This window comes from Corythoichthys intestinalis, chromosome 8 (genome assembly GCF_030265065.1).
Source record: "Corythoichthys intestinalis isolate RoL2023-P3 chromosome 8, ASM3026506v1, whole genome shotgun sequence".
Classification (NCBI taxonomy): domain Eukaryota; kingdom Metazoa; phylum Chordata; class Actinopteri; order Syngnathiformes; family Syngnathidae; genus Corythoichthys; species Corythoichthys intestinalis.
Genome location: NC_080402.1, coordinates 13,482,704 through 13,500,372, shown reverse-complemented (window position 1 = coordinate 13,500,372; position 17,669 = coordinate 13,482,704). Strand labels below are relative to the sequence as shown.

General features: G+C 38.3%; 1 protein-coding gene across 1 annotated transcript; it reads left to right on the top strand.

The window, feature by feature from the left end:
• The first annotated feature begins 2,112 nt into the window (after positions 1-2,112).
• On the top strand, positions 2,113-16,840 carry adra2a (adrenoceptor alpha 2A). The gene is made up of 2 exons (XM_057844759.1): positions 2,113-2,519; positions 9,038-16,840. Exon 2 carries the CDS (start codon positions 9,144-9,146, stop codon positions 10,401-10,403), a length of 1,260 nt encoding a protein of 419 aa, XP_057700742.1. The 5' UTR covers positions 2,113-2,519; positions 9,038-9,143; the 3' UTR covers positions 10,404-16,840.
• Positions 16,841-17,669: the final 829 nt, after the last annotated feature.

Sequence of the window (17,669 nt, the reverse complement as noted above, 5' to 3'; positions counted from 1 at the left end):
CAAATGCTCACTAGCGAACAGCAGACGGGCCTGGATGTGTACTTTCTTCAGCAGGGGTACACATCTAGCAGTGCAGGATTTGAGTCCCTGGCGGCGCATTGTGTTACTGATAGTAGCCCTTGTTACTGTGGTCCCAGCTCTCTGTAGGTCATTCACCAGGTCCCCACGTGTGGTTCTGGGATTTTTGCTCACCATTCTTATCATTTTGACGCCATGGGGTGAGATCAGAGGCGTAGCAGGGGTCCCCAGGGGCCCCAGGCAAAAAGCAACATTGGGCACTTCTGAGTCACGTGACACACATACATACTCGTATAATAAGTATATAAGTATAATGAACACAAAGGTGGGGGGGTACGAGTGCGCGCTGCGTGCATGTGCGGTCATCTTGGCCATAAAAGTGGCGAAAACTAAGCACTTTACACTGACTCATATGGATGTACTTACATTCGTTCATGGACGCACACATTTTAACAGGTGGCCATCCTCTGCTCGAAATGCGCCCCTTACGCCTATTCTCGCTCCCAGAATACGCAGTGCTTGTGACGTAGGACAATAACAGGACTGGTTGCTATGGGAACGTACGCATACCCAAGGAACCTTGCTAATAGGAGTATTTAAAATTGTCAATAAAATCGTTTAGGGTTATTTCAGATGCATGTATGTTATATTTTTCTTATGCAGTATTCGACGAGGAATACGATAGACCCATTAATAGACTTTTTTGGAAAAAACAATCACTATTTCTTTAAGTAGTCACATGAATAATGAGGTGGCCTGTGAAAATTGACGTAAAACAACTCAGCAAGGACTTTCCAGAGAGTACTTGGTGAGTCACTCTTTAAACAGTCATGTGGTATTAATAGCTGATTGGACTTTCTTAAACATGTATTATCTACGTGACACGGTTAGTGCTGATTGGGATTGAAAACAGAATCCTTACATAATCTGCCAAATGATTCCATGGTATTGAAACACTCCCTACACTTGTCGCTGCGACAGCGCAGTAAAGCTGCATTTGCTAAATCTGTTGGCCCTCTGGGGGCCTCTGCTGGCTGGGGTCCCTAGGCAATTGCCTGGTTTGCCTAATAGGACGCGACGCCTCTGGGTGAGATCTTGCATGGAGCACCAGATCGAGGGAGATTATCAGTGGTCTTGTATGTCTTCCATTTTCTAATAATTGCTCCCACAGTTGATTTCTTTACACCAACTGTTTTACCTATTGCAGATTCAGTCTTCCCAGCCTGGTGCAGGTCTACAATTTTGTCTCTGGTGTCCTTCGACAGCTTTTTGGTCTTAGCCATAGTGGAGTTTGGAGTGTGACTGACTGAGCTTGTGGACAGGTGTCTTTTATAATGATAATGAGTTATTTCAGGTAACGAGTGGAGCCTCGTTAAACCTCGTTAGAAGAAGTTCGACCTCTTTGACAGCCAGAAATTTAGCTTGTTTGTAGGTGACCAAATACTTATTTTCCACTCTAATTTGGAAATCTTTAAAAATCCATGGTTGAAGTTTACCCATGTTGACATTTACAGGCCTCTCTAATCTTTTCAAGTAGGAGAACTTGCACAATTGGCGGTTGACTAAATACTTATTTGCCCCACTGTGTGTCTAAATTAACAGATCAACATTAAATATAATATGAATGAAATATACTGCTCACATAATGCATACAATACTCATCATGGACATTAATCAGCATACAAATTTAGCAGGAAATTAGAATAACAACATTGATTAACAAGTCGAATTTTTTTTTGCGCTACTTCGCGGTTTTTCACTTATCACGGCAGGTTCTGGTCCCCATAAACCGCGAAAAACGAGGGTTCACTGTATTACATTTTACATCGATTGAAGTACCTTTAATAAAATCAAATTGAATCGGTTTGTAATATTGGTAAATATCGTTTCGTTGTCCCAAATTATTATTATTATTTTTTAATCGGTTGTTTAAACACCTAGTATGAACTATTATCACTAATAATAGGGAAGTGATTATTATTTGCAGTGAAAACGTCACTTCAGTGTGGTGGGAAACAACAAAAGCTCAGCTCATGCTGTTATTTCCACCGATATTAAGCAAATAGCACACGGAATCTGCGTGGAAGAAAAAAAAAATCACCCGCTTTTGTTGATACTGGTGCTGACACGCGCGTGTATGCGCCCGCATGTTGCGTGTAGCTGCGTGGCGCACGCGGTCAGCGGGTCACTTCTTACAGCGTGCGGGCTATAAAGCGAGGGAGTGGCGCCCGGTTAAGCGCACTTGGAGAACAACGAGCTCCCAGCACTTACACCGCAGCTCGGCAGCGGCCGCTCGACGTGGTAACCCAATAAGAACATGATTAGCGCTTCACTGGCTCCACCGATGCCTTGCGCGAGTTCTCGCCGCTCGCCCGTGGAGGGTGGTCCGGCAAGGAAGGACTTGTTATCCGCCGCGCGGATAGAGCTTCTTTGCTTCAAGAAGTTACACGCCGATTGGTGTTAATGTCACTCAACCACCAGGAGGGTCACTGCTGCCTCAGGTAACAATATAAGCACTTTATAATGCTCTTTTTATTGATGGCATCGACGTCATACTTTAATGACTGTGTAGTTTACGCCGTTATACCTAACAAATACACCGTTTAACATCTCACCAAATAAATTAAAATCAAATAATATGAATGTTAGCCTGCTTAAACGTACCTGTGTGCTTATTCTTACTCGTATATGCCTTTTTACTCATGTTTTATTAGTATTTCAGTCATCTCCAGAGGGTACATTGTACACCAAAATAACACATTTCTGGATTCTGGGCGAAAATTATGTAATTTATTCACTTCTATTATTATTGTCTTCATCGATGGGTCGCCAAATGTAGAATTGATTCATTTGAATCTATAATTAATATATTTCTGACGGATTTTCCCAAGTGTTTGACCACTGAGTCACTCACAATTCAATTAAGCACCCCACTTTTCATTAATCTTGCTTCAACAATATGTGTGCATGTGTAACCAGAGGTGGGTAGAGTAGCCAAAATCTTTACTCAAGTAAGAGTAGGGTTACTTCTAAATAATATTACTCAAGTATTCGTTAAAAAGAATACTCAAGTAATGAGTAACATTGTGTGTAACTGCTTACAATGTCTGATCCCAAAATTAAATAAATAAATGAAGGTATACAGTGATCCCTTGTTTTTCACGGTTAATGGGGACCAGAACCCGCCGCGACAAGTGAAAAACCGCGAAGTAGCCCCCCCCCCCCCCGCCCCCCCAAAAATGTTTTTTGGTTCAATGTATTCATTCAGATCTATCATTGTAAGGAGATATATATAATATTTTTTTTTTTTTTACATTTTCCCCTAAATTATCATTTAAAAAAAAACCTGTATGTATGTATAATATATATATATATATATATATATATATATATATATATATATATATATATATATATATATATATATATATATATATAATGCATGTATGTATATATATGTATATGTATGTATCTATATATACGTGTATATATATATGTATCTATACATATATATATATACACATATATATACATATCTATATATATATATATATATATACATATATTAGGGCTGTCAAACAATTAAAATTTTTAATCGAGTTAATCACAGCTTAAAAATTAATTAATCCTAATTCAAACCATCTCTAAAATATGCCACATTTTTCAGTAAATTATTGTTGGAATGGAACGATAAGACAAGACAGATATATTCATTCAACATACTGTACATAAGTACTGTATTTGTTTAATATTACAATAAATCCACAAGATGGCATTAACATTATTAACATTCTTTCTGTAAAAGGGATCCACGGATAGAAAGACTTGTAATTCCTAAAAGATAAATGTGAGTTTGTATATTGTGACTGAATATTGCCATCTAGTATATTTGTTGAGCTAAACGAAATGTTTGAATAGAGTTTGACCAAAGTCTGAGTATTATTTTGCATAGCTATTTTGATTGGGAATGCCAGTTCTCTTTGCATTGAGCGCTTTTATTTTTGTGAACATTATTTTTTTGGAGAGATAGGAATATTATTTTTGTTGTGCTTTCAGTAAATAAATACTGTAGCGACCTAACTATCCCACCCAAATGCATGATGGGAAGTTGGGCAACCATGACTGTCAGTGGTGGCTGCAAATGGTATATCTTCTCTGCGTTGTTTTCAATACAGGATGTTAAGAAAAAGATCATCTGCCAATGCTTTTGCCAATAAATAGCACGGCCCCACTGAATGTCTGTGTCCACTCCACTCGCTTGTCTCTGCCTCTTAGCTCGTAATATACGTAAAACGGCGCCATTGTAGTCTGTTTGCGACAATGCGTGAGTGGGTCGTTCCGCGCATGCGTTAAATATTTTAACGTGATTAATGAGGAAAAGCGGCATGGAAAATGAATGAATGAATGAATAATTAAAAAAATTTGACTGCCCTAATATATATATATATATATATATATATATATATATATATATATATATATATATATATGGTTTTTAAGCACTTGTAATGCAAGCAATGTAATTATTATGATACGTTGGAAACATGTAACTGTCCCACAGAATTATTTTTAAACAGGAAAAAAGTAGACGCCCAATCCATTTGAAAAAAAGTTTGAAAAAAATGCTTGTCTTTATTAAATGCTTCATTGAGCGTCCACTCAAATCTGCTCTAGTTGCTCACTTACACATAACGAGTTGCCACAGCATCTGTTTAACAAGTTAAACGATGATTGACGCACGCGGCGTTCTGAAGGTTGAGTCTCTGGCAAGATCAAAGCTTCACCGTCTGTCAATCTTTGTTTACTTTAATAAATAACTCCAGTTCACTGCCTGATGAACAAAAAGTAGGGAGAGGGAGCCAGGGAGGGAGAGACTGACTATGCGGTCGGCTCGGGAAGGAAAAATCCACGATGGACTGAGGGTGCGAAGTAGCGAGGGATCACTCTAGTCAAGTAATGAGTAACATTGTGTGTAACTGCTTACGATGTCTGATTCTGAAAAAAAAGTATCTATTTTTTTCAGCACGACTTAATCCATGTTAACTGTTGTTATTATACTGTACTATAACCTATTACATGACCATATTAGGCCAAAAAATATGACACAAAAAAAATCAAATTTAGACCAGAACAACACTATGAAATATCACCAGTCAAAGGGCATGAGTACCCTGTAGTGGAGAGAAAACATTGTTACCTCTGACTGGTATAAAAGAGTAATGCGGTTCTTTTTGCGACATCTCATTGGTGAAACTGAGAAGGCCACAGTCAGCATCTCTTGCAAAAATAAAGTCAATATGTAGAATAAAAGATGAAAAATGTAACGATTGTAGCCCAAAGTAGTGGAGTAAGAGTAACGTTTTTTCACAAATATACTCAAGTAAAAGTAAAAAAGTATTGCGTTCTAAAACTACTCAAAGAATTGCATTTTTCTCAAAAAGTTACTCAATTAAATGTAACTGAGTACATGTAACACGTTACTACCCACCTCTGTGTGTATAAAAACAGTAATTTTGAAACAATGCATAGACTTCATAATGTGACGGGACACAGGGTGCGGGGCCGATTCATAAGGGGCCTGTCTCCGTAATAGCTGACGGAGTGGAAAAACAGACAAAGAGCTTTTTCCGTTGAAAATTCTTGTGAATAAATGCTTAAATCCCTGAATTCTTTATAGATATGGACGTAAAACAGTGTCGATTCTTGGTTAAAAGCACACAAAAAAAAAAACCATGCAGTTAGCATTTATTTTACGTAAATATGTCGAAGTACAATGCTAGTCTGTTAGTGAATGTAGCTAGCGGCCGCCTTATGCAAACAGAGCTTTTCTTTGAATAAATGTGAATAAATGCTTAGATGAATTCTTCATAGATATGGACGTAAAAGTCTCGATTCTTGGTTAAGTATGTCGATTGTGCTGCTAGTTAAGTCACTGTGGCGGCCCCCTTAGTACAACAAAGAGCTTTTTCTGCTAAAAATTATTGTGGATAAATGCTTAAATCCCTAAATTCTTTATAGGTATGGACGTAAAACAGTCTCTATTCATGGTTATAAGCAAAAAATCGGGCAGTTAGCATGTATTTTACTTAAATATTGCGAACTATGATGCTAGTCAGTAAGCAAATTAGTGGCCGCCATATGTTAACAAAGATATTTTTCCATTGAAAATGTTTGTGAATAAATGCTTAAATCCCTGAATTCTTTATAGATATGGATGTAAAAGTCTTGATTCTTGGTTAAAAGGAAAAAAACGCGCAGTTAGCATTTATTTTACGTAAATATGTCGAATGTGCCGCTAGTTAAGTCAATGTGGCGGCCCTCGTAGTTACAGTCATAATACATAATACAGACATAATATGTTACACTTATCCAGAGTCTTTAGTTTAGGCTTAAGGTAGAGTTATCAAATATATCCCAATAACAGCGGTAATGATTTTTTTTTACAAATGTATCACGTTACGCAATTAATGCATGCGCTGCATGACCCACTCACGCATTGTCGTGCTCAATCTGTAATGGCGCCGTCTTACCTTTATAGAGAGATAACACGTGGCCTAAAATGAGTAGAGCGAATTTTGGCAGACTTTGGAGCCTTTTTTTAATTGGCTAAAACTTCACAATCCCTCTCCCTATGATTAGAAATATCATGGGAAGCAATGTGGGGAAGCAAGATAGCAATTGATCTTTTTCTTAATGCCTTATGTTATATCCCATCGCAGAGAAGATATATGAATTGGTAGGACTACGCACAGTCATGGTTCCACTTGTCATGGTTCCACTTCCCATCATGCATTTGGCATGGCCTTCAGTATCATTTACTGAAAGCTCAACAAATACACTAGATGGCAATATTTCGTCAAAAATTCACAAGTCTTTCTCTCCGTGGATCCTCTCATAGAAAGAATGTTAATAATGTACAAGCCATCTTGAGGATTTATTGTCATAATAAACAAATACAGTACTTATGTACTGTATGTTGAATGTATATATTCGTCCGAGTTTTATTCATTTTTTTCTTAATGCATTGCCAAAATGTATATGATCGGGAAAAATTATCGGGAATGATTGGAATTGAATCAGGAGCAAAAAAAAGCAATCGGATCGGGAAATATCGGGATCGGCAGATACTCAAACTAAAACGATCGGGATCGGATCGGGAGCAAAAAAACATGATCGGGACAACCCTAATTATGGGGCTGTCAAACGATTAAATTTTTTAATCTAGTTAATCACAGCTTAAAAATTAATTAATCGGAATTCAAACCATCTATAAAATATGCCATATTTTTCTGTAAATTATTGTTGGAATGAAAAGATAAGACACAAGACGGATATATACATTCAACATACTGTACATAAGTACTGTATTTGTTTATTATAACAATAAATCAACAAGATGGCATTAACATTATTAACATTCTTTTAAAGCGATCCATGGATAGGAAGACTTGTAGTTCTTAATAGATAAATGTTAGTACAAGTTATTGAAATTTTATATTAAAACCCCCTTAATGTATCTCTTTTAATAAAATTTGTAGGGTTGTTCCGATCATGTTTTTTTGCTCCCGATCCGATCTTTTTAGTTTGAGTATCTGCCGATCCCGATATTTCCCGATCCGATTGCTTTTTTTTGCTCCCGATTCAATTCCAATCATTCCCGATAATTTTCCCCGATCATATACATTTTGGCAATGCATTAAGAAAAAAATGAATAAAACTCAGATGAATATATGCATTCAACATACAGTACATTCAATATACAGTATTGTATTTGTTTATTATGACAATAAATCCTCAAGATGGCATTTACATTATTAACATTCTTTCTGTGAGAGGGATCCACGGATAGAAAGACTTGTGACTTTGTATATTGTAACTAAATATTGCCATCTAGTGTATTTGTTGAGCTTTTAGTAAATGATACTGTAGGCATGCCCAAATCCATGATGGGAAGTGGAACCATGACTGTGCGTAGTGCTATCAATTGATATATCTTCTCTGCGTTGGGAAATTACATAAGGTGTTAAGAAAAAGATCAATTGCTACCTTGCTTCCCCACATTGTTCCCATGATATTTCTAATTGTAGGGAGAGGGATTGTAAAGCTCTAGCCAATTAAAAAAAGGCTCCAAAGGCTGCCAAAGTTCACTCTACTCATTTTACGCTGCCTATTATCTCTCTATATAGGTAAAACGGCGCCATTACAGATGGAGCGCGCCAATGCGTGAGTGGGCGTGCAGCGCATGCATTAATTGCGTTAAATTTATTACCGTGATACATTTTTTAAAAAATTAATTACCGCCATTATCGGGATAAATTTGATAACCCTATCTTAAGCCTAAACTAAAGACTCTGGATGAGTGTAATATATTATGTCTGTAACGTTAAATACAATTAGAAAACGATTTAATTAAAAAAATAAATAAAAAAATAAAAAAAGGCATGGCCGATATTTTTTTGCCGATTCCGATACTTTGAAAATGACGGGATGCCGACCGATCGGGACATCTCTAGCATTAACATTATTAACATTCTGTCAAAGCGATCCATGGATAGGAAGACTTGTATTTCCTAATAGATAAATGTTAGTACAAGTTATAGAAATCTTATATGAACACCCCTCTTAATGTTTTTGTTTGAATAAAATTGTTAAAACTTTCAACCAAAAAATAAACAGCTACTAGTATATATATATTTTTTTTTCATTGCTGATGTCAATAATTACACAACGGTGCTGAAACCCATAAAATCAGTCGCACCAAAGCGCCAGCAGAGGGCGACATAACACCAAAAAACACAAGTAACAAGTGCACATGACACTGTGCTGTCATTTTAATCTGTTTGAGCGGGGCATGTGCGTTAAATGCGTCAAATATTTAACGTGATTAATTTTAAAAAATAATTACTGCCCGTTAACGCGATAATTTTTACAGCACTAATACATTATGAAGTCTATGAACAATGTTTATGTCAATTCATGTAAATAAAAACTGATAAGCCAACTTCCTTCACATTTTTAGATGGCCTCCTTCTCAGTGACCATGGGAGAGCGCTGCCTGTCCCCAAAGGACTGATTAATTTCCTCTCAGTCTCTCGTCAAGCATCTCGCTGTGTGCTGCCTTGTGGATGATATTTGTCAACCTGACATTAATCGCACGGGAAGCGGGACAATCTGCCTCCATGGGGTTCGACAACGACACCAACCAGACACTCCCGGGGGGGAGCCCGTTGAGCCTGCGCATCTCGCTTCCGCTCTCAGCGCTGGTGAGCGTTATCATTCTTCTGACAGTGTTTGGAAATGTGCTGGTGGTCATCGCCGTGTTTACAAGCCGGGCACTGAGGGCACCACAGAACCTGTTCCTGGTGTCTCTGGCGTCGGCGGACATTTTAGTGGCCACCCTGGTGATGCCCTTCTCCTTGGCCAATGAGATCATGGGATATTGGTACTTTGGGGAGGTGTGGTGTGAGATCTATCTGGCCTTAGACGTTCTTTTCTGCACCGCCTCCATCGCGCACCTCTGTGCCATCAGCTTGGACCGCTACTGGTCCATCACGCAGGCTATTGAATACAACTTGAAGAGAACTCCGCGCCGCATCAAGTGCATCATCTTCATCGTTTGGATCATCGCGGCAGTTATATCCTTCCCGCCGCTAATCACCATGGAGAAGGAAAACAGCAAGAAGAACCCCAGTTGCGAGATAAACACAGACAAGTGGTACGTCATCTCCTCCTGCATCGGCTCCTTCTTCCTCCCGTGCGTCATCATGGTGTTGGTCTACGTCAGGATCTACCAGATTGCCAAAAAGAGGACAAGGGTGCCACCGGGGGACCGGAAACGGACGGACAAGTCAAACGCTATCCCGACGTCCAACCAGAAGGAGAACGGAGTGGCCGAGGCCGAGAAACTGAAGGAGCACGAGCACATCGAGCTAAAGGAAGGAGTCGGCGGCAGAGAAGGCGAAGTCAACGGTGTGGACATTGAAGAGTCGTCTTCTTCTGACCACAAGGTCAACAATCCCTGCTCAATTAAAAAAAAAGCCGGCAAAGGCAGAAGCAAAATCAAGCCTGGAGACGGCGAGGTACAGAAGAAAAGCACCAAAGGGAGCCGCTGGAAGGGTCGTCAAAACCGAGAGAAACGCTTCACCTTCGTCCTGGCGGTGGTCATCGGCGTGTTCGTCATTTGCTGGTTCCCCTTCTTCTTCACGTACATGCTCATGACGCTGTGCGAGTCTTGCCCCGTCCCGGACACACTTTTCAAGTTCTTCTTCTGGTTTGGCTACTGCAATAGCGCGCTGAATCCGATTATCTACACCATCTTCAACAATGACTTCCGCCGGTCCTTTAAGAAGATCCTGTGCAAGAGAGACGCGAGACGTTATGGATGATGGACTGCAGGCCTTGTAAATACCTTTTTTCAACATTTGTTGCTCATAATTGATTTGAAACATACGTGAATATGATCCTGGGACAACTGCTTGGACGGCAAATACTTCTGGGCTTGTAGTAAGACTCACTTCCATACTTACTAACCCTTTTGGGCCACTGTAATTAAAGCTCATTTTGAGGATTTCAGTGAGCCATGAACATGTCTGGGATTTGTTCAACAAACCACATTGTGCTTGTGACACTGCCAATTAATATGTCAGAGGTGGGTAGTACAGTACTTCGCGGATTTTTTTCCCCAATTAAAAATATAATTTAGTATTTTATAGAGCTGTCCCGAGCTATCTCTCACTCTCGCTCCTGCCGATTTTCTTGGTCAGGCAGTGCACTGGAGTTGCTTATTAAAGTTAACGATGATTGACAGGCGTTGGGTTTGATCTTGCCAGAGACGCTTGAAAAGCCGAAACTTCAAAGCACTGCATGCGTCAATCATTGTTTAACTTGTTAAACAGTAGCTGTGGCAACTCATTGTGTGTAAGGGAACAGCTTGAGCGGAATTGAGTGGACTCACTCAATGAAGCATTTAATAAAGACAAGCATTTTTCTACTTTATTCTTGTTTAAATATGATTTGGTGGGACAGTAACTTGTTTAAAAGTTATCATAATTATTACATTTGAAGTGCTTCAAGACTATTTATTAAAATCTATATATTCATATTTTTTTTTTAAAATTTATAGTACTTGGGGAAAAAGTGAAAAAAAAACATGTGTTGATTGATTGATTTTTATTTCGAGCAATAACAACCAAAAACAACAAGTATGGAAAAAAAATACAATTAAATTAAACAGTAATGATGAATGTAACAAAAATAATAACAATACATACACGTGTAGCTTGAAAAGGAGTGGGAAGAAGCCGAGCTTTGTCTTATATGTACAGTGGTGCAAATAAGTATTTAGTCAACCACTTATTGTGCAAGTTCTCCCATTTGAAAATATTAGAGGCCTGTAATTGTCAACATGGGTAAACCTCAAACATGAGAGACAGAATGTGAAAAAACAAACAAGCAGAAAATCACATTGTTTGATATTTAAAGAATTTATTTGCAAATCATGGTGGAAAATAAGTATTTGGTCAATAAAAAGTTCATCTCAATACTTTGTTATGTAACGTGTACCTACGTTTTCTTAACTCTTCACAAGCTTTTCACACACTGTTGCAGGTATTTTGGCCCATTCCTCCATGCAGATCTCCTCTAGAGCAATGATGTTCTGGGGCTGTCGTTGGGCAACACGGACTTTCAACTCCCTCCACAGATTTTCTATGGGGTTGAGATCTGGAGACTGTTTAGGCCACTCCAGGACCTTGAAATGCTTCTTACGTAGCCACTCCTTTGTTGCCCTGGCTGTGTGTTTGGGATCATTGTCATGCTGAAAGACCCAGCCACGTCTCATCTTCAATGCCCTTGCTGATGGAAGGAGATTTTCACTCAAAATCTCTCGATACATGCCCCTATTCATTCTTTCCTTTACACAGATTAGTCGTCCAGGTCCCTTTGCAAAAAAAAAAACAGCCCCAAAGCATGATGTTTCCACCCCCATGCTTCACAGTGGGTATGGTGTTCTTCGGATGCAATTCAGTATTCTTTCTCCTCCAAACACGAGAACCTGTGTTTCTACTAAAAAGTTCTATTTTGGTTTCATCTGACCATAACACATTCTTCCAGTCCTCTTCTGGATCATCCAAATGCTCTCTAGCGAACCGCAGACGGGCCTGGACATGTATTGGCTTCAGCAGGGGGACACGTCTGGCAGTGCAGGATTTGAGTCCCTGGCGGCGCATGTTACTGATGGAAGCCTTTGTTACTGTGGTCCCAGCTCTCTGTTGGTCATTCACTAGGTGCCCCTGTGTGGATCTGGGATTTTTGCTCACCGTTCTTGTTATCATTTTGACGCCATGGGGTGAGATCTTGCATGGAGCCCCAGGTCGAGGGAGACTATCAGTTGTCTTGTATGTCTTCCATTTTCTAATAATTGCTCCCACAGTTGATTTCTTTACACCATGCGTTTTACCTATTTCAGATTCAGTCTTCCCAGCCTGGTTCAGGTCTACAATTTTTGTCTCTGGTGTCCTTCGACAGCTCTTTGGTCTTGGCCATAGTGGAGTTTGGAGTGTGACTGACTGAGTTTGTGGACATGCGTCTTTTATACCGATAATGAGTTAAAACAGGTTCCATTAATACAGGTAACGAGTGGAGCATCGTTAAACCTCGTTAGAAGAAGTTAGGCCAAATACTTATTGTCCACTCTAATTTGGAAATAAATTCTGTAAAAATCAAACAATGTGATTTTCGTTTTTGTTTTCACATTCTGTCTCTCATGGTTGAGGTTTACCCATGTTGACAATTACAGGCCTCTCTAATCTTTTCAAGTAGGAGAACTTGCACAATTGGTGGTTGACTAAATACTTATTTGCCCCACTTTACTTGAGTAGATTTGTAAATAAGAAACGTTACTTTTACCACACGACTTTGCTACTTTACTACACTAGAGTAGTTACATTTTTCCTTTTTATTCTGCATATTAGATTTAACTTTGTTTCCAGAGATGCCCATAGTGGCTTTAATAGGTTCCCCAATGAGACGTCACAACAATAATCACATAATGCCATTATACCAATCAGACGTGATAAAACAGTCACATGACCTCACACAAGCTTGCAGTCGAAAGTCCTATGATCACACCGGCCTGTTTAATCGCGTGGCGCTTTTAAAGCACCGTAAAAATGAACAATTTTACTTAGAGTGCTGCCATCAACATTACTCGAAAGCACGTATTTCAACCTCTCTCCCAGTTTTTATATAGCACAGATAGAAAACAGGAAACCGGAGATTAGACCATTTTAATTTCATAGCAGGAAATATGTTTTTTCCACTAGAGGGCACTCTTTGGATGGGTGATGTTTCATTTCTATAGATTTTTCTAGTCTGAATTCGATAATTTTTAATTTTTTGGGCTTAATATGGTTATGTAAAACAGTTCATATACATGACATTGTGCTGAGAAAAATATACACCATAATTTTCAGACAATAAGCCGCTATTTTTTTCCTTCATTTTGAATCCTGTGGCTTATAGTCCGGTGTGGCTTATTAATTTATTTGGGTTAATAGGTAACACTTTATTTGACAGCGGCGTCATCAGACCGTCATAATTATGACATGAAACTATCATTGGCATTACTGAATGCTTATGACAGATGTCATTAAGTGTCATCCGGCAAATTATACCACTAACTCCATTTATGTCCAGCTTGGATCTTTTACATCCATTCAAAAGTGAGCTATTTTGCCGGATAATACTAAATCACATCTGTTATAAGCATTCCATAACGCTCATGACAGTGTCATGTCATAATTATGATTGTCTAATGACACTCTTATGGCGCCACTGTCAAATTTAGTGTTACCAAATACCATAGCTAGCAATTAATGAAACAACTGGAACAGTAACTGAAGAAATAATTAGCACAGAACATGAATTTTGATTGTTATTTACATCTGTAGCGCTGCAATGCATGATAGGAGGCATGTTGGCCGACAACAGTGTTGACAGCAGGTGGCAGCAAAGGTTGACTGACTCTGTCCCCCAAGGGAGTAGTGATGGCCAAATGAAGTTTCTTAATGCAGTGAAGCTTTGCAGTCAACTGGTTCAAAGCTTCATGGTGGTTCATTTGGTTTTATGACAGTTGTATGATGCCGCTGTCAAATAATGTTACCGGTCAATATCTTTTGGTGTAAATATCCCATAATACAGTGAGGACAGCTGTGGCTTATAGTCAAGTGTAGCTTATCGATGAACAAATTGTCGTTTTCATGTCAAATTTGGTGGTTGGCGGCCTACAGTCAGGTGCGCCTTATAGTGCGGAAATTACGGTACCATTGTTTAAAAAAAAATAAAAACAATCAGACTATGTAAGCAGTAACTCATTAAGAAAAATTTAAAGTAGGGCTATCAAATGATTAAAATTTTGAATTGAGTTAATCACAACTTAAAAATTAATTAATCGTAATTAATCGCAATTCAAACCATCTCTAAAATATGCCATATTTTTGGAATGGAAAGATAAGACACAAGACGGATATATACATTCAGCATACTGTACATAACTACTGTATTTGTTTATTATAACAATAAATCCAAAAGATGACATTAACATTATTAACATTCTTTCTGTTAAAGGGATCCATGGACAGAAAGACTTGTAGTTCTTAAAAGATAAATGTTAGTACAAGTTATAGTAATTTAATATTAAACCCCTCTTAATGTTTTCGTTTTAATAAAATTTGAAAAATTTCAATCAAAAAATAAACTAGTAGCTCGCCATTGTTGACGTCGCTGAGCGGTGACGTCACATGGGCTACCTGTCGTTCTTCCACAGCGTCTTTAACTACGTAAGGTAGTGATTGACATACACCACAAGGTGTAAATGGCGAGTTTTAAATTACTTAGAAATCAAGCTAATGAGTGTGTTTTGTCCCTCGACTGACGCCGTAGTTCCCTGTTTACTGGTCTATCCCTTGCACTTCACGGTCAGAGTTTTGGCTTCACAACGTACGAAACCTCTGATAGTTTGTATATTGTGACTAAATATTGCCATCCAGTGTATTTGTTGAGCTAAACGAAATGTTTGAATAGAGTTTGACCAAAGTCTGAGTAAGTTTTATGCGTATTTTGCATAGCTATTTTGATTGGGAATGCCAGTTCTTTGCATTGTTGTTTAACTGTGTGAGAATAGGGCCTCATTAATACAGATTGAAGCGCTTTTCTTTTAGTGAACAATAGTTTTTCGAGCGATAGGAATATTAATTTTGTTGTTCTTTCACTAAATGATACTTACGTTTGTTTGTGAAGGGGTTGCCGAAGCTTATGCCAATAAACGGCGCAGTCCAATGAACGCCTCTGTCCACTCGCCTTTCTCTGCTTCTTAGCTCTCAATGTGCAAAAAACAGCGTCATTGTAATCTGTTTGAGGCAATGCATAAGCGGGTGCGTTAAATGTAGGGTTGTTCCGATCATGTTTTTTTGCTCCCGATCCGATCCCGATCGTTTTAGTTTGAGTATCTGCCGATCCCGATATTTCCCGATCCGACTGCTTTTTTTTTTTTTTTTTTGCTCCCGATTCAATTCCAATCATTCCCGATAATTTTTCCCGATCATATACATTTTGGCAATGCATTAAGAAAAAAATATATACATATATATAATAATATATATAATAATAATATATACATTCAACATACAGTACATAAGTACTGTATTTGTTTATTATGACAATAAATCCTCAAGATGGCATTTACATTATTAACATTCTTTCTGTGAGATGGATCCACAGATAGAAAGACTTGTAATTCTTAAAGGATAAATGTGACTTTGTATATTGTGACTAAATATTGCCATCTAGGGTATTTGTTGAGCTTTCAGTAAAAGATACTGTAGCCATTTAACTGTTCTGCCCAAATGCATGATGGGAAGAGCAACCATGACTGTGCTCAGTGGTACCAATTGATATATCTTCTCTACTTTGGGAAATAACATAGGGTGTTAAGAAAAAGATCAATTACTACCTTTCTTCCCCACATTGCTTCCCACGATATTTCTAAACGTAGGGAGAGGGATTGTAAGGCTTTAGCCAATTAAAAAAAGGCTCCAAAGGCTGCCAAAATTCACTCTACTCATTTTACGCTGCCTTTTAGCTCTATATATAGGTAAAACGGCGCCATTACAGATTGAACGAGACTATGCGTGAGTGGATCGTCCAGCGCATGCGTTAATTGCGTTAAATATTTTAATGTGATAAATTACAAAAAAAAAAAAAAAATTACTGCTGTTAACGGGATAAATTTGATAGCTAAGGTAAGGTAGGGTACCTTAAGCCTAAAGACTCTGGATGAGTGTAACATATTATGTCTGTAACGTTAAATACAATTAGAAAAAGATTTAATTAAAAAAAAAATTTTTTTTTAAAAAGGCATGTCTGATATTTTTTTGCCGATTCCGATACTTTGAAAATGACGTGATCGGACCCGGTCCATCCTGATCGATCGGGGCATCTCTAGTTAAATGCGTCAAATATTTTAACGTGATTAATTAAAAAACAAAACAAAAAGATTACCGCCCGTTAACTTGATAAATTTGACAGCACTAATTTAAAGAGTAAAAATTTCGGCAACTCTACCCACCTCTGAGTATGACTCACTTCCATACCTACTAACCCTTCTGGGCCACTGAAATTGAAGCTCATTTTGAGGATTTCAGTGAGCCAAAACATGTTTGGCCTCTGTTCAACAAACCTCATTGTGTTTGTAAATGACACTTTCCATCACTTTGTCTATTTCCATCAATCTCGGATTTTATTGTACGGATACTCTTATTACATGGGCGGGGGGGGGGGGGGGGGGGGTGCATTTTAAGTTTGAGAAAGGGAGGGGATGTAGTTAAACACTGTCAGAAAAGCATCTACTTTGACCCTACATTATATATTTTTCACCCTTGGAGACTGTAGCTCCCCGACTCTGCCCTGCGCTACGTCACAACAAGACAGGCGTTATTTACATGCGCCATTGACTTGATTCCTCTCGATTTGAGAAGCATCTCCAACAACATCTTTGGCACAGACCTCAATTACAGGGGAAGTCACAGCAGTGCAATTAATGTAAATGTTTTTTCTTTTTTTACACAGGCATCTATGTCAGCGGCATAGTTTTATTTTGCTATAATTTGATGTCGAAAACCTGTCTGAATATTGCTATGTATACTGTATTGTGCCATTTTGTACAATTTAAAAAACTATTCTGAATGGTGTTCAGAGTGATGAAAATATGGAGAAAATGGAGGCACTTGAATAAAACCCATTCCCGGAAACTGTTTTCAGGCTGCGTATTAACTTGGTAATATCATCTCAATGGAAAAGAATCAGAATTTATTCATAGACTCCACCATCAGTTGACAAAACAGCTTCCACAGACATTGCGACACACCTTTCGGTAGGGGACCGACCCAGGCAGAACGTTGAGTTGGCTTTCACTGTGATAAACTGCGTTCTAACGCCGATTTGGTGGAGGATTCAAGGTACTTAATATATTAAATGCATGTACTTTGAAACGTGAAAAAAAAATCAATGGATGAAATAAAATTAGTGTAACTTTGGCTTGAAATATTTACGTAAAATGAACAATAACTGCCCGTTTGTTTGCTTTTAACCAAGAT

Excerpts from the sequence above, each read along its gene's own strand:
- adra2a (XM_057844759.1), top strand. The coding sequence starts at position 9,144 with ATGATATTTGTCAACCTGACATTAATCGCACGGGAAGCGGGACAATCT.